The following is a 21,300-nucleotide window of genomic DNA, read 5'->3' on the forward strand; positions in this document are numbered from 1 at the left end:
GAGATCTGGGCAGTGTATGTGCACTTTTGGAGCTTTGTATTGCTAAAAGTATGGGCCGCAGGCTGTTATGAAGTGATAGCAAGGATCAACCCTTGTTTGTGGAGGCCAAGTGGTTGAGCATCCTCATTTGACTAGGCCGCAGTCAAGGGAAGGAACAACGCAGTATTTAGGGCTAGATTTGGAGCATTATGCAGGAGGTAGCAACAGAGTTTGGGATTGTAGAAAAGCCCTAACCAGTACTTTCATCTCCAAGTAAAATGCACAAAACCTGTGGTCAAGAACTGATGTGATTGGTCCTTTCTTGTTGGCAGTGTTTGCTAAGTGGATTAATTTACAGCCCGTGGGAGCCATGTGAAGGGTTATCTTGGGTTAGTAGAAACGCTATCTAGGAGTAGATGCTATAGTGATCAGATTGGGTGCCATTGGACTGGTGGAGGGAAGCGTGTTGGTAGCCCAAAGTAGCCATTGACAAGCAGTCATAAAGGGAGTTTGACAACTGAAGTTTGTGGGTGAAATTGTGGAGCCTAATGTGTTGTTCATTGATGGACTAGTGGACTGCTAGATTGGCAGATTGGAGCTCAGGTCTTGACCAGCCTAGAAGAGCATATTCGATAAGCCCATGTTCATTGAAGCAAAAGCGACTTGCAGTAGTGATAGGTGGCAACTCCCCTGGAGACTCTGTGTTGTCTCTTGATGGACTAAGGGGCAACTAGAGAGCAAAATGGAAGCGAAGGACCGACAGGACGAGATACGACATAGAGGCTGTGAATTGTGCACTAGAGCAGCAAGATTGTCATTGTATATTGAATTATTGTACTTGTGGATAACTGAGGGCCATTATCCCTTATATGGGAGCCCTAGATAGTTGTATTATATGTTGATTAATATGACAAAGTTGGGTTGAAAAATTTGTAAAAAGTTGTTTATAGTTGTGCATGTGTGATTTACTGCTATTTATATTCCGCCGTGCAAAGTAGCTTTGTTGATATTCTTGGTTTGGTAGCATCAAAGATTTTAAGATTCTATCCTAGACCCAAGGTCGCGGAAATTCAACAAGAAGTAGCATTCATGAAGTCTCGTGGGCCATTTCTAGTGACAGAGGATGAGGAGCATGAGGTTCTGGAGGATGAGTAGCATTCATCAACTACTTCTAGTTCAGGGAGTCAGAGTTCACGTGAGGAGGAGTCAACAACATATCCTGCTACTTCGTTTAGGAGACCTTGATGGTTTGAGCAAACATTGAGGGATGCTTAGAAGCATGTGGAGGCTCCTAGGACATTCAGAGTGAGTAGACCTCCAAGGAAATTTCCAAATTAGGAGTTAGTTATGGGCAACATTATTGATTTTGAGCCTACTAGTTTGTAGGAGGCAACAAACCAATAGGTTTGGAGGGATGCCATGATGGAGGAGTATAACTCCATTTTGAGGAATGATGCATGAGATATTGTGCCAAGATCAGAGGGCAAGTCAATGGTGAGTTCCAAATGGGTGGTCAAGATCAAGCATGTTGCGGATGGTAGCATAGGGTAGTAGAAGACGAGGTTTGTGGCCAGAGGGTTCTCCCAGAAAGAGGGAGTGGATTATGCAGAGACATTTGCTCCAATCGCCAGATATACTTCCATTAGAGTTTTTTTTATCTATTTCTTCAATTATGCGGTGGAGGATACATGGAATGATGTCAAGACAACATTCCTCAAAGGGGTGATTAAGGAGAAAGTGTTTATAGAGTTGCCTTAGGGCTTTGATGTACATGGGAAGGACCCTTGTGTGTAGATTGAAGAAGGCCTTATATGAACTCATGTAGGCACCCAGGGTGTGGTACTCTAGGATTGATGGGTATTTATTGAGCATGGACTTCACCGAGAGTGAGACGGATTGTAACTTGTACTTCATACTTGTTGGAGATGATTTACTCATCTTGGTACAGTACGTGGATGAATTATTTCTCATGGGTTTAGAGAGACCCATAGCAAGCTGCAAGGAAAACTTGGCTATAGAATTTGAGATGATGGACAACGGGTTGATCCATTACTTCTTGGGGTTAGAGTATGGTAGAGTTCAGGTGCAATGTTATCAAAACCAAACTAGTGATCAAACCAAAAAACCCTTTGAACTGGGAATTGGTAAAAAAATCAGAGCAAAAAAATCGGTTGACCAAAAAAACATAAAACATTCAATTTTAAAGAAAAACATATATATTCATGTGCATCCATATGAATCCAAACCATTTATATGCAAATATGCGAAAATGCTCATTTATATTGCAAATTAGTGTGCATATAACCAAAATAGAAGTTAAGTACAATACATTTTTGAACCAAAGTACATTAACAAAGAGGCTCTAGATGGCCTCTAGTGTAAAAAAAAATCACACTACAACAAATACCTACATATCATCAAAATCGTTGCCTATTTTGGTATCTTCATCAACAGTATCACCCTTTAAGCATTCAAATAAGATAGAAAAAGCTTCACATGTCAAATCGAGATTTTTTTTGAGTGATGGGTACATTTTTTCTAGGGTCATGATAAAGGAGTTCAACACTGAATGCCACTAACACCAAGGTACATAGAAGGCATGGTGCTCTTGATTAAATGCTAGTTCCATACTCTCCTACACGACATAATCTAATGGAATTGTTGCAATCCCCACAATCCTGAAATCCTGAAATCCTGAAAATTGTTAATTTTGCTGGATTTTGAATGAGATCTAAAATTCTACTTTATCCATATGAAATCCAATGAAGTCAGAACCACTCTCAAACATCCTGAGTCAGTTAATGGTAATGTTAAAAATTTAAGTAGAAGGATGAAAATGAAAGATAAAGGAGAATGTTAAAAGATAAAGGAGAATGTTACTTTTACTTTAAGAATTTAACACTCCCATTAATTACATGCCAATGGTAGGGCCATAGGCATGAATATTAGGCTGCCCCACTCAAAAATTCTTTGTTTTTTTTATAAATTGTGTTTGGAACATCCTTGGTCACATCAGTGTTGCAGGAACCGTCCCCCCCCCAAGGATCCAAAGGCAGATCCGCGTCCCGTACGGATCTGCCACCGATCCTTCGGCGGAACCGCGGATCGAAAAATCGGATCCGCGGATCGTCTTTTTTTGGCGGTTCCTACAAAAATGGATTCGTGGGGCCCCGATCCGTGGCTCCTACTGCCCGATCCGCAGTTCCTATTTCCCGATCCGTGGATCCAGAAAGGATCGGGTGCGGATTTGTGGAGGTTCGGGCGTGTATCCACCACGGATCGCGAGCGGATCCGAGAGAAGGTGGATGGTTTCGTAGGGCTTTTTTGTTTTTGGAAATTTCGAACTGTTCTGTGAGGAACTACACTTTCCGAATACTCCCAAGGCGCTCCCTAATGGTAATGTTAAATTCTTAAAGTAAAAGTGACATTCTCCTTTATCTTTCATTTCCATCCTTTTACTTAAATTTTTAACATTACCATGAAATGACTTAGGATGTTTGAGAGTGGTTCCAACCTCATCGGACTTCATATGGAGAAAATAGAATTTCATATCCCATTCAAAATTCAGCAGACTTAACAGTTTTCAGGATCAATGGGATTGTGGCATTTCATTGGATTATATCATGTATGAGGGCATGTGATTGGCATTTAATCAAGAGAAACAAGCCCTATATGTAGTATGTACCCACCCCAGTGTTGGTGTTATTGATTGTTGAACTCCTTTGTCATGGCCTTAGCAATTATGTACCCTTCACTCAAGTCAAAATCATTGATTAGGGATGTTAAGCTTTCTCTACCATATTATAAGGCTTGGATTAAGCTGTTTGATCAAAATTAGGCAATGTTGACTAAAATCCCTATAGAATTGAAGTAGAGGCAAAGGCTAGACAAGAGAAGAGGAATCTAGATTGTAGATGGTTGATGCTGGAATAATTAATCATTGATGTACAATGGATGCCATATCTATCTTGATTTATGTAAAAATATGCATGTTTTCATGTCTTCTACAACTAATTTGGTATTTTGGATGTTTTTTTTAATAAATGCAAAAAAATAAAAAATAAAAATATCTATATAGTAGACGCTTCTGAGACGCTTCGCTTCCTAGATTTTTGGAAAATGATGCTTCCGCATCCCCTCTTCCAAAAAACGTCCTGTTTCGTGCAACATTGGGTCACATTGTATGGAACTGGCCAATGTGGTACAAAACTAGCCAGTTTGGTGAAGGTTGGTTTGGTACAAAGCTGGCTTGTTTGGTACTATATTGATTGGTTCCATTATAGAACTAGCTGGTTCAATACCGAATGGGCCATTTTTGGTTCTAAAACTTGAATTGGACCTGTTTGACCCTCAAATTGATCTGGTCGATTGGTTCCACTGGTTCTAGTCCAATTCCAATAACATTGGTTAGGTGAGATCTTCCTTGATTAAGGGAAGTATGTAGTAGAGATCCTGAGGAGATTTGGGATGGAGGATTGTAGATCTGTGGCTATACCTATGATCACCAATCTAAAGAAGGTTTTGACTGCAAATTTAGATTTGTTGGATCCCACATTGTACAAACCTTTGATAGGGTCCTTGATGTATTTGGTGAACACTAGGCTAGATATCTGTTTCTTTGTTAACACTTTGAGCCAGTTCATGGTGGAGTCCATGCAAGTGCATTGGGTAGCAACGAATCATGTGTTGAGATACTTGAGAGGTACAATGGAGCATTATTTGAGGTATCTTCGAGGAGGTGGAGTGATGCTGCAAGGATATATAGTCAAATTGGGCAAGGAGTACAGTAGATAAGAAGAGCACCTCAGGGTGCTTGTAACGGACAAGGTTTGTATACGCAGCGAAATCTTCAGAATATCTGAAATATAAGAATGTCCATCATGGGACGAATAATATATTTATATAAGAATGTTGAATGCAAATGATATGATATGAGATTGTTACAAATGAGGGCCCACTTATATACCTAGGTAGGTGCCCCTTCATGAATGGTCATGTCCTTAGAGACATGCCTCTTCTATACTAATCATTATTTAATTAATCATTATTATCATTATGATTATTATTTATTTTATATTTTATATATATATATATATATATATATATATATATATATTATATTCATAACATTACCTTCCTCTTCAAAAAAGCTTTGTCCTCAAAGCTTATTGTTGACAAGGCGTGTCATCTGTTTCTTTGTCTTGTAATCTATTCGTATCTTTCAGAGTTCTTCGAGTTGTCATTTTCAATGATACAAGATGATAGGATCCTTTGAGTGATAAACAAAATTGTTGAACTGAGAAGGGATCTAACCATCCTAAATCAATCTTTTGTGGAATCTTGCAATTACTGGATATTTTAGATGAATTTTTATCATAAGACTGAATTGTGGTGACATCGACATTCTTTGGAACATAAGTCACTTGTCTCTGGTTTGAGTGATATGGATTTATAGACTAGCTGAGATGTCCGCTTTTATGATTTGGGTGTAGATAGGCAGTTCTTGTCATCTGATTTCCCCTTATATTGTTTGTGTCAATTTCTTGATTTACTTGAAGTATCTGGTTTCCTTTAGGTATGGAAGTCGTTTGGTTAATTGCTGGATCTTCACTTGAAATCTCCGTCGTTTGAATTGCAACATTTGAATATGTTTTTACCTCCACTGGGTTGTCATCATCATGAGTTGTGATATTTACTAGATCGAAATTCATTCCTTTTTCTTCAACTTGGACTGTTACGTTTGAAGACTTTGTTGCTTCTTTCGTGATAAGTCTTTGTACTTGGTTTATTTTGAATTTACATTTTGGCACACCCTAAACAAAGCAAAGACTCTCTAAAAATAACCTTAACTTGAACACACTAAATTCCCCACATGGGCCACAAAATAATTTATATTTCAGGTTAGAACCACGAGGGTAGGCAACACATAAGTCACCATGGCTGTTTTCATTTTGAAACATAGAAGTTGTCTTTCTAGGGAACTTAATATCCTACACCATCGAGTGACAAACCCGGTGTTGACCACACTTTGTCAACAGTCCAAGAAGCAGAATACAAAGTAGCAGATCAAATTTTTTCAAATCAACGTCATTAGTCAGCTTCTAGTTGAATCACTGTAAACTCAATTTCTGCAAAGTTTATTGTAAATGATGCTAGTATGACCATTGAGTCATGTAATTGCACCTAGGTAAGCCTATGATTTTGTCAAAGGATTTCATCCTAGGAAGTTTTTTAACCTCCCCGAATTATGTGTGTTTGTAAACATGGATAATCGACAAAGTTTTTCTTCTAGTTATAACTCCAAAGCTAGGGTGGAATTTGTTGACAAGGTCTTAGGTGAGTCCTAGTGTTTATCGAGTCTATGTAAAAGTGTGTTTAGGAATAATTTTAGTGCATGGTTACTCATAGTTAGACACCATGGCTAAATTATTTTATTATAAACACACTTGGTTTCATACTAGATCATATTGTGTCACAAAATTGGGTAATGTCTTGAGGGTCTATGTCTAAATGTGTTTTCCCCTTCTAAGGGTTGATATTGTAATAATTTGATGTAAAAAATATTTTAGTGCATGGTTACTCATAGTTAGACACCATGACTAAAATATTTGAGGGTGGAAAAATAATTAATTCCCTCTAGAGTCAATTAATTATTTTTCTGGCAAAATTAAATAAAAATCCTAAGTCAAAAATTAATTAATTTTAAGTCAAAAATAGTTTGAGAGAATAAATTATTTCCATGTGGAAAATAAAAAAAATTTGTGGTTCAAAAAAAATTGGAGGTCCTCCACCAAGGGAAAAATAATATAATTTAAGAAAATTTGACCCCTTGGACCTTGGTGGTTAAGTCAAAGTCAATTTTTTGAGGATATTAAATCCAAAATATTAATTTTTGGATTAATAAAAAATGATTTTTAAAAGAGATTCAAATTTTTCCTCATAAAAACAAAAAAATTGACAATGGAGATTAAAAAAAGATAAAGTTATTTTCAATGGATGAGATTATTCTGGGGTTTCAGTTCATGGTGTTCTTCTATCTGCTGATCTGTGGTATGTGCTAGTATTTTGTTCTTTCATGCTCTATATTGTGCTAAAATTTCATAATTGTTATTTCAGTGTTCGGTGATAAGAACATTCTATTGGTACAATTATCTTACCTTAGGTGATTATCTTACCTTTTCAATAGCTGCACTCACATGATGGAATGCTTTGAAAAAATGTACGCTGCTATAGGGTAGTTGACACAGAGTGGTCAACAGGGTGATAATAGTATACAGGAAGAACAAGGTAGAGGAGCAATACTAGTGTGAGTTTCAGGAGAAAATGTCAAAAATATACAAAATGTCCTTAATGTGTGTGGCTCAAAGGAAAATCTATCACTTGTTAGTAATTTTTTTTGTTAAGAAACAATGTTTGATTAAAGATCAATATAATAAAATCATTGCTAGAGGAGTGCATAGTAATGATATGTATGGGTTTGGAGTGTTTGAAGCAAACAACAGAGTTTTTTGATGTGTTTTTCTTCTGAAAATCAGCTTGGGCATGAACAACATGGCCACTTAATTTTTTTTTCTTTTGGGGTTGCCTCATAAAATAACTTGCATAATGTATTGGCTCAAATTGAAGGGGCGAAAGGAGGTTGTGAGGCATGCTTGGCAAGAAAACAACATCACCTCAAATTTGAGATGATTGAATGAAATTTTCAACCATCTAGAAAACTATGGAAATTGGAAGTCACTCTCCATGGAATTACATTTTTTTGACCATGATCCAAAGCAATAACAATACTCTTTGTATCTGCTACATTCCCACCACATTTGAATTTCTCACCTTCTGTATATGTTTGAGAGAACTCAATGTTTAGCCTTTGTAGGTTCACCATTTACTGGGCAATTTCCATTACATGATTAATCATCTTATCAAATACCCTTTACCACGAGTCACATCTACTAGTTAAGATCTTTTTCTTTGGTATTTTAGGCAAATATATTGCAGATTTCTTGACTGCATGTCATCATCATCTTTTATATCTCACACATATTCTTGTACAAAAATTCTTTCAATTGTGCATACTTGATTCACATCTGGTGGTATCAAATCCCTTAGCTCCTTGGTTTCTGGCTATCTCCATTTCTATCTTGTGACGGGAGCAATCCCCGAAAGTGTTGGAATTCAAATGCAAGGTAGAATTTCTACATGATAATTACTCGTGACTGTATATATATGTTTTTATTTAGCATTTTCTTACTTCAATTATGTCATCAAGACATTATACATTTAATTATGGAGATCACAGTGCACAAAAGACAATAGACACTAGAAGTTAGGCCAGAGGCCAGGGCAAAACACACAAGGGGAAAACTCATCAATCCTTTCTTTATAGGTTCTTCGTCAACAAGAGAAATCCAAATCAAACTAATCGATGATCCAAGTGTCAAGTCAACCCTCCAAACTCTGCCATGTTCTGTCCACAAGATAGTTTAACCAATATGCTCCTTGGATGTCCTTTAGATGCCCTGTCTCACAGAGATAGGTATCTCATATTTTACAAAAATGACGACCTTCCTGTAGCTCGCATTACACGAAGATAGTAGCTCACATCACATAGAGATTGGTGTCTTCTTGTAGCTCGTATCACAGAGATGGTATGTCTCCTATTACTCGCATTCACAAAGATAGAAGGTGCCACATAAAACTTGCTTTATGTGCCTCAGATTCCATGCCACATACCTGAATAACTTTCCACATAAGAGAACCGAATTGGATGCCAAATGGTGGAGGATAGGTGCCAATATATAGTTGTTCCTTCATTCGAAAAGGTGCCTCAAATAGCAGAGCCGACTTGATGGTTTGGAGGGCTGACTTGACAAATTGGAGTGACTAATGACACTTTGAAATTTCATTTTTGCTTCTTTTGCAAGGGTCATGAAGAACATGCCCTTTTACATTTTCTTTTGACCAAAACAAAGCCTGAAGAATGTGCTTGCCAATAAAAATAATAATAATAATTTTTCTTCTTTTTGTTTTTACATAAAATACATATTGATACAAGTACAATGACAATTATGAAGACCAACCCTAGTTATAATTTCAACGCTCCCTCTTATCTAGGGAGGTATTCATAATGACTCATCAGGATATTCTCAAGTTGAAAACTTCTATAAGAAAGGATATGAATTGATAAGTATCAATGATGATAGCATCATCATAACCAACATTGTCAAAATACGAAGGTGTTGACAAGTAAGCTCCATCTCTCCACTAGATTAGAGCACAATGTTGGGAGGCATTTAATAGGACACCACACCGCTTCTCTGAGGAACAAACTCCACCTAGGTTCACCAATGTATGTCGTCACAGGACCATTTCCTAATCCATTATCACAATACTTAACACAAGGAAATGTCAGTTCTGTAGACCATTCTTATATTAGATCAATGTACTTGTGATCTAGATTGGATCATTATATTGTTTGTCATCCATCTCGATGCATTTGGAGTGGAAAAAGCGGAGGAATCAACTCTTGGGACCATTTTTACCTGTGGGACCCAGTTTGGCAAAATGGGGTTGAAACCTTCTGGGAGCATTTTGAGGCATCAAACGACATTTTTTGGGGGTAAATCTTTGACACTTTAGCCTAGCACCATTTAATGCTATTATACACACATAGACCTTTCCAACGACGCAAGAAGTGCGTCAGTCAAAGTCCGTATGCAAAAGTTATGCCACTTAGAAGTTGACCTTCCTGTTTTCACACCTATAGTTCGAGAGGATGCCACGTCAGCCTCCATTATTCATGGAAAAAGGGCTAGCCACGTGATTATGATGTAAAAGACTATAGAAGAGTCTATATTGTAACTCTAGTTAAGAGTTGATGTAGTCAAATTTAACCACTAGTAGGTTATCGGGCTGTGTTATAACCGGGCCACTAGGAGGAAGAGGCATTCCATTCTTTCGAGAGCATTTTGTTCCATAGTTGAGGAAAGATAGCCAGGAGAGATAGGGTTTCCTTTGCTTGAAGGCATTTCTTGCTCCACGTAGTCGAAGTTGCTGGAAAGAGGTCGAAATTTTGGGAGGCTGACTTGGTGTGGAGGGAAGGTCTTGTCTTGGTCTAGGGTGAAGAGTCTCAAAGAATACTATTGAAAGGAAGAATTATCTTGATTTGGTTTTCCCCTCGAGGGGGGTTTTGCCTGACATGTGCCTACATCTTGTGTCTATTGTTTTATGTGCTGCTGCTTTTGGTAATTGCTTGATGAACAAAAAAAGAAGATATAAAGAATCGTAATAATAAGAAACATCACAAGTAATTATCAAGAACAAGAAAATCTTTACTGCCTTTCTGATTTTCTAACATGGTATCAGAGCTTTGGTGAAGAAAGAAAAAGGCAGTCTCAAGCACTTGATCCATTCATAGGTACTATCTTAGGGAAGGAGTCTATTATATTCAAGGAAGATGTCTAACTCAATCAAGGGTGAGAACAAACTTGAAGGAGCATCTAACTTCAGATCCTGGAAGAAGAGGATTGACCTAATCCTCGAGAAGAACAAGGTGCTGGATTTGGTAAAAGGAAATGTAAAGAAGCCTATAAAAGAAGCCAGTGATGTCGACAAAGTGAAATTTAGGGATTTAGAATTGGTGGCTATGACTCTGATGGTAGAAGGGATAAAAGACAATCTTGTCCCATTCATAGCTAACATCGATCATGCTTAGGAGATGTATGAAGCCTTGTCAAATCTGTTCACTATTAAGAACATTGGTCAAGTAGCAAGTTTGAAGAATGAGCTGAGGACTACAAAAATGACTAAAGAAGATATTGTGGCAACCTTCTTTGTGAAGATAAGTATTTCATGTCTTTTCAGTTTTGGGTTCATGTACTCATTCAGTTTTGATTATATTGAATACTAATCACCTTTCTCCCTCTATTGTCTTGATTAGGGAAAACATCTGCAAGAAGGAGGATCTCTCAAGACAAGGGAAAACATCTGCAAGAAGGAGGATCTCTCAAGACAAGGTTAGTCAAGAAACAAAGGTATGCTTTGAATACATTGATTGAAAGGATTATTCATTTGATGATCTATTACTAACTTTGTTATGACTAGCTGTATTGAATCTTAGTGATTCTTGTTTGGGTGATTCATCTCTTGATAAATCTACGTACCCCTCATATTCTTGATCGACTATTTAGAACCCTAGACAGGTTTTGGAAAACCCTAATCGAAGGGTATGCTAATGTGAATGTCTGAAATCCTAAGTTGCTTAGGGATATTGTGAAATGTTAGTTGAAGTTTTATTGATGATGTCTTGTTTGGGATTTTGGTATGATCGAGAAATCCTAACTTGTTATGGTTGAATGATAAGGTCTAAAATTCCGGAACCTTTGAAGTTTTGGTAATGTTGGGTTTGCTATGTTTTTACGTTTGGTGGAATGTGTGAGCAAGACCCTTATATTGTTTTAGAAATGATATCCTTGGTATGTGTGTGTTTGTTTGATCAACCCCTAGTGTCGTCAAGATGGTTGGGTGTCTAATTCTTATTGACCTTTGTGAAGTTGGGTTTGACTAACACATGATATGAAATATATTTGCATGATGATGAAATGTAGGCATGTATATATATGTCCTTTTTGGTTGGAAACCCTAGCTTGGTCTAGGTCAGATGTATTAATATTGTTGGACATATGATATGCTTATGAATGATTATGAATTCCTAGATATATGTGTTGACCTAGTTATTGATGGTCATAAGTCTTAGGACTTAATGGAAGTCCTTGTTTTAGGATTTAATGGAAATCCTTGTCTGAGATTCTTGGATGATGATATTGGGAAATCTAAGGTTTTGTAGCTAAACCCTAGTGAAGTTAAATTGTCTAGTATATGTGATATAACAATCTGAAATCTATTATGTGATTGTTGAAAATGAAAAATCTAGGGCTTTGCAGTGAAATCCTAGTAGTAACATTGCCTATTGTGAAATATAACAATTTGAGATCTATGTATTTAATGATTGTTGAGATTGTGGAATTCTAGGGTTTTGGAATTAAACCTTAGTCAAAGTAAAATCTCTGAAATATGATGATTTGAGATCTATGTAAGATTGTTGAATTCGTGAAAATTGAATTCTAGGGTTTTGGAGTTGAACCTTAGTTAAAGTAGAAATCTCTGATGAGTGTTGATTATGTGATAATTTGAGATTTGTGAAGAGATTTTGAAATTTGAATTTTTGGTTGAGTCCAATGATTGCTTGAAAATCTAGGGTTTGCAACTAACCCTAGTGGTAGCTGGTTATATTAGTGACTGATTGATGATTGATTGAAAACCTAGTGGTTGGAACTAACCCTAGTGGAAGCTGGTCAAGTTAATGACTAAGTTGTGATTGATTCTCTTGTATGAAATCTAGGATTTGTATGAATCCCTAGTGAGAAGTCTAACATATGTATTTTGAAAGGTTGTTAGATGCTTTGTAAATCTATATTTGTGTGAATTGTTTCTAGGGTTTGCTATATGTTGTAGTAAGGTATGTCATACCTTTGGAAGACACATTGAAACCCTAGATGGAATGAATGTTGTTATGAAGTAGTCTAGGGTGTATAACAAAGTCCCTAGCAAGATGTTGAAGAGTATATGTCTCTTGTTTGTAATTGAGTTTGGGTATCTGATATACATAAATATGAAATGCTTCCGTGATTCTGATATGGCTAACATCATGCTTCTATAGTTTTGGTTGTACTTGCTATTTAAGTTGTGCAGGTACACAATCTTCAACTTGGTGAAGATGCTCGTTGATGTGATAAGCATGATGAGGTTGATGATAACTCTGATGAAATGGTTGGAAGCCACGAAAGATTCTTCGATGACGAAGAAGAAGTAGAACTCCCTAAGTTAAGAGGGAGCTTGAATGAAAGGAATCTCACTAGGATAAGAGGATGGTTGAGAATATTCCTTGTATAGGAATGATTAGATCCTCTCTGTTTAAGAGGGAGTGGCATATATGATTCTTTGCTTCATGTGTCATGCACTAGACCAGGACTAACAACCGTAAGTTTTAGTGAAGGCCATGAGTAGGAGAAGGAAATTGGAGAATGCATTTTGAGGTGCTGCTGAAAGAAGGAAAATAGGATCCGATTGAAGAATATGTTGCTGCATATGAAGTAGGAAGGAAAACATATGATTGAGGAATCTTCTGTCAAAGATTCAGTTGATAGTCCTACTATGGAAAGTTGAGAAGCAACATCTGTTGTTTGAAAGACCCCGAAGGTTTGTATTTGATTATGTACATGTGAAAGTATATTATTGATTGGGGTTGTGTTTGTACAGGTGAATCTCTCGAAGGATTTGATAGCATGCTGGTTACCAATCAAGTTTGATTGGGAGAGATTGGTCATCCTTGATCTACCGGATCAAGGGGTTTTGAGGCTTTGTGAGTGAAGCATTGCCTGGGAAGACATCTGGTTGACATTTTGTGATGATGTCTGAAGTTGGAAAGGTGGTGTTGTTGGTTATTGAGATCTATTTTGGATACACACATGGATTTTTGGGTTGATGGTTAGCAAGTAAGCCTGAGGGTGCCTAAAAGGGTTGAAAGCTTGAGTTCATCTTGGTCCCACTTGGATAGATTTCCTTGGCCAGGAATCTAGTCCATGGCATTGCGCTGCCTAAACTGTTGAGTGACTGTTTGGATAGATTGCCTTGGTCAGGAATATAGTCCATGGCATTGCGGTGCCTAAACTGTTGAGTTACTGTTTGGATATATTGCCCTGGTCAGGAATCTAGTCCATGGCATTGCGATGCCTAAAGTTCTTCATGGTTCATATAGTTTGAGATCTTCCATTGTATTTGTACATTATGAATACCTCCCTAGTTAAGAGGGAGTGTTGGAAAATGTAACTATGTTCGGTCTTCAATAATGTACTCGAGTCGTCATGTAATGTACTTGTCAAAAGAATAAAGAAAAGAATTATTATTATTATTGTTACTTATTAAAGCATGGGTTTCATGCTTGGGTCACCATGTTTTAGGTCAAAGTCCCCATTGAGGACTTCTAGGATTTATTCCGAGTCTATAGAGTTATTGTACATTTAAAGAGACCCTTCTTGGGGTTTTGAATCATGTAAAAAGGTTAAGTATTGAGTCAAATATGAATTATGGAACCTCCACACCATGTCGGCCTAAGAGAAGATCAAGTCGGCCTAAGGACCCTATTCAACCCCATATGAAGCATATAAAAGGAAGGTCATCAAATTCATTTGGAGCATCATTCTCTCATCAAGTTCGAATTCTCTTGTTGCTGGGCAGAAGTGCGAAGTTCTCTTGTAGTTGGGAAAAGGTACGAAGTCTGTTGCCAGGAAGCTGAAGTGAATGTGAGTTTGGGGAAGTCTAAGGAGAAAGAAAAAATCGAAATTTGGGTGCCCCTCTCTGTGTGTTTCATGTTTTGGATTGGGAGAACAAAGTCTCCTAAGTTTCATTGTTGCCGGAAACTAGTAGTTGCCGTAAGCTGTTGCCCTAGTCGAAGTTGCTGGAAAGAGGTCGAAATTTTGGGACGATGACTTGGTGTGGAGGGAAGGACTTGTCTTGGTCTAGGGTGAAGAGTCTCAAAGAATACTATTGAAAAGAAGAATTATCTTGACTGGGTTTTCCCTTCGAGGGGGGTTTTGCCCTGGCATGTGCCTACATCTTGTGCCTATTGTTTTATGTGCTGCTGCTTTTGGTAATTGCTTGATGAACAAAACAAGAAGATATAAAGAATCATAATAATAAGAAACATCACAAGTAATTATCAAGAACAAGAAAATTTTTATTGCCTCTCTGATTTTCTAACAAGAGGATCATATATATTGATGAGAGGATCATTCTGTTCCTCATCAACACTTGGATTTGTATCTCTCTTTTTGAGAATTTATCTATAGGTATTGATGGATGAATTGGAGATCTATTGATGCATTTCGATGTTTGGATATCTTTTCTTGGTCTTGGAGCTTCGATTTTGTCTCTCTTTGATGATTGGATATATTCGCTATACTTGTAAGTGCTCTTTCATGGTTTATCTCTCTCTCTTGTATACATGACTAATGTATGGAATTTTCGCTCATGAAATCTGAAATTTTGCCCTAATTGAATGCGAATTTGTGGAAATTTTGATTTTATGAGGTATTGCATATGTTACATGTTTGGATATGGTGAATGAATGTTCCTAGGGGTAAATTATCTTCATAATTGCCTTGATAAGTCATCAAATTGCTGCAATAAGAAGTATAAATTCCTTGGTGACCTAGTTGCTACCTCTTAGGGCTATGTGAAGTTGCCATAGGACTCCTTGGTTGGGTAAAAGAACTCCAAAAATTGAAAGCACATTGACTCCATTCTCCCAATATGCTAGGCACTGATCTTATCCTTGGTGATCACTTTAAGAAAATCTTTTCTCACCTCTTCTCCTTTTCTCTAAGCCCTAACCCTAGAGGTCTCCTAGGGCATCAAGCGAAATCTTCTTGAGCCATCCATTCTAAGTGCAAGTTGGACTCCAACTGCACTGAGATTTTCCCTACACCCTCACAAAGTTTGAAGGATTTTCCACAACTAGAATTGGAAATATCTCAAGCCCTAGCTCCAACTTTGTTCTTGTCCCTAGGTTTCCTTGGTTAGTGCCTTCTTCAAGGGTCATTGCACTAAAAACTCAAGTCAAATTCAATTTCTTTGACTATCTTCTCCTCCCTCGTTTGGTCTAGATTTTCTGTTTGAAGTTTCACCAAAAACCCTAGACCTTACTTAGGTCCTCCGAGGGCTTCTTTGTGGTTCCATACCTTTATCACTTTTTATTTCTTAGAGATCATATTAGAAACCATCTTAGCTTAGGAGTCTTAGGTCTAGGATATCCCTTATCAAGTAATATCCATAACCCCTAGGTCTAGGCTTCCTATAAAGCCTTCCTTGGAGAGCTCTATACCTTGCTTCTTGAGCAAGTAATCCTTATCATCTGAGTCTCTTTTTTGAGTTGGCTCTTGAAATTACTATTTCTCCATGATTGATATACCATTCATAGTGATTTCCCTTCTATTGGGACTCCTCCCATCGGTGAAAGTCCATAAATAGCAGGGAACATTGACTGAGGTGACAGTGGGTCTTTGTCCCATTATTGCCACTTGGTCTAGTAGTTGTCCCTTGGGAACCCCTGCTAGATTGAGCAGTAACAATCCTTATGCACAGCTTTAATGGAGTCTCGACCCTCTCTCAGTAGCTAGAGATAATTCAACCTATAGAAAATTTTCGGTGTTTCTTTCATGGTTCATAGATACTTAGAATTAGTCTCAGAGAAGGGAGGCTCAGATTTCTTTATCACAGAGACATTGTCGTCTTTGTCTCAACTGCTCATTGAACTAGCTCTGATACCATGTTGAAATTCGAATGCAAGGTAGATTTTCTTAACATGATAATTACTTGTGACTGTATATATATATGTTTTTATTTAGAATTTTCTTACTTCAATTATGTCATCAAGCAATTATACATTTAATTATGGAGATCACAGTGCAAAAAAGACAATAGACATTGGGAGTTAGGCAAGAGGCCAGGGCAAAACCCACAAGCGGAAAACCCATCAATCCTTTCCTTATATATTTTTCGTTAACAACAGAAATACAAGTCAAACTAACCAGTTATCCAAGTGTCAAGTCAACCCTCCAAACTCTGCCATGTTCTGTCCACAAGATAGTTAAACCAATCTGCTCCTTGCCTGTCCTTTAGATGCCTCGTCTCACAGAGATAGGTAGCTCATATTTTACAAAAATAATGGTCTTCCTGTAGCTCGTATCACAGAGATTGATGTCTTCCTGTAGCTCGTATCACAGAGATGATATGTCTCCTGTAACTTGCATTCACAGAGATAGAAGGTGCCACAGAAAACTCGTTTTATGTGCCTCAGATTCCATGCCACAGACCCGAATAGCTTTCCACAAAAGAGAACCAAATTGGATTCCAAATGGTGGAGGATAGGTGCCAATATATAGTTGTTCCTTCATCCAAAAAGGTGCCTCAAATAGCAGAGCTGACTTGATGGTTAGGAGGGCCAACTTGACAAATTGGAGGGACTAATGACACTTTAAAAATTCAAATTTTGCTTCTTTTACAAGGGTCACGAAGAACATGCCCTTTTACATTTTCTTTTGACAAAAACAAAGCATGAAGAACATGCTTGACAATAATAATAATAATAATTTTCCTTCTTTTTGTTTTTACGTAAAATACATTTTGATACAAGTATAATGACAATTATGAAGACCCTAGTTACAATTTTAACACAAGGCCCATAGCAATTTTCTCATCTGGCTGGTTTATCCCTCTCTCGATTGACTTAAAGCTGTTAAGTAAACAATTGCTTTCTTTGTGCATTTCTTCTGTGTCTTCTCCTTTCTCCTTGATGAAATTGTATAGACAAAATAAACCATTGCACATTAACCCAATAGATTATTTATTAAGACAGCATAGATATCCTGCCGGATAGATTGCCAACTTGAAGCTGGTGGAGAAAGAAAAGCACCAAGTATAGAACGAAAACCTTATGAAAGAATTAGTCCAAATAGGTGTAACAGAAAAGAGGTGCTTTAGACAGTGATAATAGACTGGTCAAAAGTTGTTGGCATGTATAGAAACTTAGAGGCTCATTCAAATCTGATGTGCTGGGATGGATAATAGTTATCTTGAATTTGGTGGAGACAGCTAGCTGACATATAGTGGGAATGATTGATGGTGTTTTTATGGTTTTCCATGAGTTGGAGACTTGGTGTGCACTTTTTGGAGCTATAAGTAAACTAAGGTTTGTTGAGTAATCTGTATCAGAGTTTTCTATCTTTTTTGCATGTTTGTTGAGGAGGAGATAATTGGATGTTTAGGCAACATAATATACAAATTTAGAATACTATTTGGTTGAAAAATCTCTCTTTAAATAGAAGTAAGATGTAGAACTACCTTTAAAGTGGAGCCCTCTAATGTTTACTTGAGGGAAATGCCAGTTTTTAGAGGCAGCTTAGCTGATCAGTTTTCAGCTAGAATTGAATTCCTTAGATCATTTATTGAGACAGTACGTTGGTGCTAATTCAGAGATGTTTTCCCTTCTACCATATTTTGGTAGAGTGGTGCTGAAACAAGGCCTTAGCCCAGTAATCTAGTGCTTTTTGATGTAAATTTTCCTATGCATTTCGAAAAAAACATCTAAATTTTCGTTTGCATGCATCATCTGTTTCGAAGATTATTTAGCAAAACTGAAGAATCGACAATTCGACCACTTAATAAGTCACATGATAAACTCATTAATCGAAATTTCAGAACTTGTGAATGGTCTTTTTGTAAAATTCATGTTTATTGTTCCATTGTATAAGTTGAAGCAAAAACAATAATACAATTTAATCGGTATCTTGATTGGGAAATATCTTAAAATGGTTTCTATAGTGGTGTCTACAATAAGGACTAATAAGTAATCTCTATTTTATGTTTTGAGATGTGAAAAGATGAAATATTGAAAGCAGTTTTCTCAATCCTTATAGGTTTTATTAGAGAATATTGTTGCATAATGAAAGTAACTGTATATGTGATATTTGATGATAACGGTATGAATATTTTTCGTTTTAATTTCTAATATACTGAAAATTGTACACAACTTGGTATTTGCATCAGTCTATCAAACCGGGACTACTGGTACAAGCGGAACCCATCATAGATCCATATGGTCCATCCATTGTGGATCAAGATCTAGAAGCCATCGTTGTCAGGTTTTCATTTAAACTAGTCTTGATTCTTTCTCCCCTATATGTTTTATGTGTCAATCAAGACATGCCTTGCCAAATATTCTGAAGCAAGTGTTTTTATGTATGCACAACTAAGTAAGCTAATAATTTCATTAATTTGCTAAATTATATTAGCCTACGACTTTAACTGATGGTATGGCACTGTGGCATTCGCCTGATAGTTTTATTATTATATGTCCTCAGCAGTTTTTCGTCATTTCTGTGTACACAATTCCAACTTAAGTTGAACACTTTATAACATAGATGAATGGTTGAGTTCATTCCAATGTTCCATTTAACACCCATTGAATTCTTGAGATATGCTTGTTCAGCTTTATGGATTGTTTTTCATTTTTTCTTTTTAAATTATATCCTCTAATAATAATTAACATCCTTTCAACTTTTCCTCATGTCTTTGTTATTGATGCACATAGATGATACTGAATGCTTTTTCTTATTTAATATGTTAATTATATTTCAGGCTTCCACAACAAAACAATGAGGAGACATGTAAAGATATAGTTATGGTTATTAATGTGTAATGTGTGCCTACTCAATCAATGATGGGAATGGGATGCCCAAGTCATACATCGTCTGCATACTGTGTTAAATGTCCTTGAACTCAGCAATTGGGCTATTTGTTACCTAACATATTACCATTTTACTGAATAAAAACACAACTGGGATCTTAACATCAACAAAAATGATTTAGTAGAAGCAACTAATCTCAGTCACACCACACAAAAGTTTTCTGCCCAATCAACAATTCTCCATTAAAATAATATTAGAACCTACTTAGGCTCCCTTACTGGGAAAAGCCTCTGAGGAATTTACAATTACAACAATATACTGGATCTGATTTGGATGATCAAGTCCTAGATCTATCCTTCGATCTGTCTTAGTTGATTTGGATCTCCCTTGCTGCACGCTTGCACTTTCCTCAGACCTGGCACACTTGGATGAAACTCCTTCTCCGCCCAATCACTGAGATCTCCTCCCAAGTTTTGTGCTCAGTGTTATTGTGTCTTCTCCCTTAGCATAGCCCTTCTTTTATAAGCTTGAGTTATGATCTAATCTCTAACCCTAATCTCCAAAGTGATTGATGGTTGAGATTAGATCTCAACACCACTTGAGATTGACGGTTGAGATTACATCTAATTCGCTAATGTAAAAGCCTTTGCATTTTATTAGATTAACTCGCTTTATCTTATAAAAGAAATTACTTTAATCACCAAAGTAATTGCTAATGTTAAGGGTGTATTAGGTGACTTCTGCATGCCTAGACAGTTAGGCTTGTGTAGAAGTACCCACCCGAGCTACAAACCTTAACTCTCCCTCTTAGCAAGGGAGAACTTCTTGAAGAGCCACTTGGAATTTGCTTCCCTTCCAATCGTAGCACAATATTCCATGCATCATTCTCTATTATGGCTCTCCTCCAAACCACCTGGTTTGCTTCCTCTTCAAGGATGTTGCATGTTAGTGCCATGTAGTTTGGAAACTTCTTCAGAGGCCTGCTGTCCTTGAATGTGCTCCTAGGATCCTCCACATGCTCCTCAACATCCCTCAATGCCTGCTTAAACCACCTGGGTCTCCATACAAAATTGGAAGGAGCTATTGATTCCCCCTCACCTAAAGGTTGACTCCTTGAACTGGAAGCCTTTGCATGTTGTTCTATCTTGAGAGCCTCCTGTTCCTTGTCCTTTGTCACTGCTGGTGGCATCTCATGAGACTTCTTGAATGCCAAGCTCTCCTTTAACCTGACATCCTTGTTGACTATGGTCTTCCTATGCCCTGGAATGAAAACCTTGTATGCCTTTGAAGTCTCACTATACCCAAAAATATGCCCTTTTTCTTTGAGGGATCCAACTTTGTCCTCTTCTCCATTGGTACATGGATATACATTGTACAACTTAAAATGCAAAGTGGCCAATCTCCAACTTCACTCCAAAGAAAGCCTCCTCTGGAGTCTTGTCCCCAAAGATCTTTTGAGGACTCCTATTTTGTACATACACTACTGTGTTGGATGCCTCCACCCAAAGGAACATGGGCATATCTTGGACATGAATCATCGCCTTGGTAGCTCCAACTATGGACCGATTCTTCCTTTTAGCAACCCTGTTCTCCTGTGGGTGGTAAGGCATCGTTAATTCCCTCTTTTTCCCTACCTCCTTGCAGAAATCTTTGAGTCATTGGAGGTATAATTACACCCATTATTTGACCTCAACTTTGATTTTTCTGACTATCTGATTGTCCATGAGAGCCTTAAATTCTTGGAACCGATTGAAGATCTCATCCTTGGTCCTCATGAATAAATTCATGTTCTCCTAGAGAAATCATCAATGCATGTCACATAGTAACTGGAACCCCTCAAAGATGTTATTGATATTGGACCTGTTGCCGTAAAATCTAGCAGACCTTGGAGAGGGTCACCCTACAAGGCTAACACTAGACCAAGAGACAACAATGGGGTAATGGCCCACTGTCTTGGTATGAGAGAAAGTCACCTAATGGATATTCTAGGGTCAATGTGTGAGGTGACTTGATTAATGTT

At 37.4% G+C, this 21,300-nt stretch overlaps 1 protein-coding gene across 2 annotated transcripts in view; it reads left to right on the forward strand.

Annotated features, from left to right (window-relative positions):
* The window catches only part of LOC149154244 (phosphopantetheine adenylyltransferase 1-like), a 100,690-nt gene extending 81,859 nt beyond the window's left edge, over nt 1-18,831 (forward strand). For both annotated transcript variants that reach the window (XM_089440313.1, XM_089440314.1), the window contains exon 5: nt 18,640-18,831. In XM_089440313.1, the coding sequence (XP_089296439.1) occupies nt 18,640-18,816 (177 nt within the window). In that variant the 3' untranslated portion in view covers nt 18,817-18,831. The remainder of the gene's footprint in view (nt 1-18,639) is intronic.
* Nucleotides 18,832-21,300: the final 2,469 nt, after the last annotated feature.

This window comes from Pinus tabuliformis, chromosome 9, assembly GCF_031772625.1.
Source record: "Pinus tabuliformis cultivar Carrire ecotype Pingquan chromosome 9, CPIR1, whole genome shotgun sequence".
Classification (NCBI taxonomy): Eukaryota; Viridiplantae; Streptophyta; class Pinopsida; order Pinales; family Pinaceae; genus Pinus; species Pinus tabuliformis.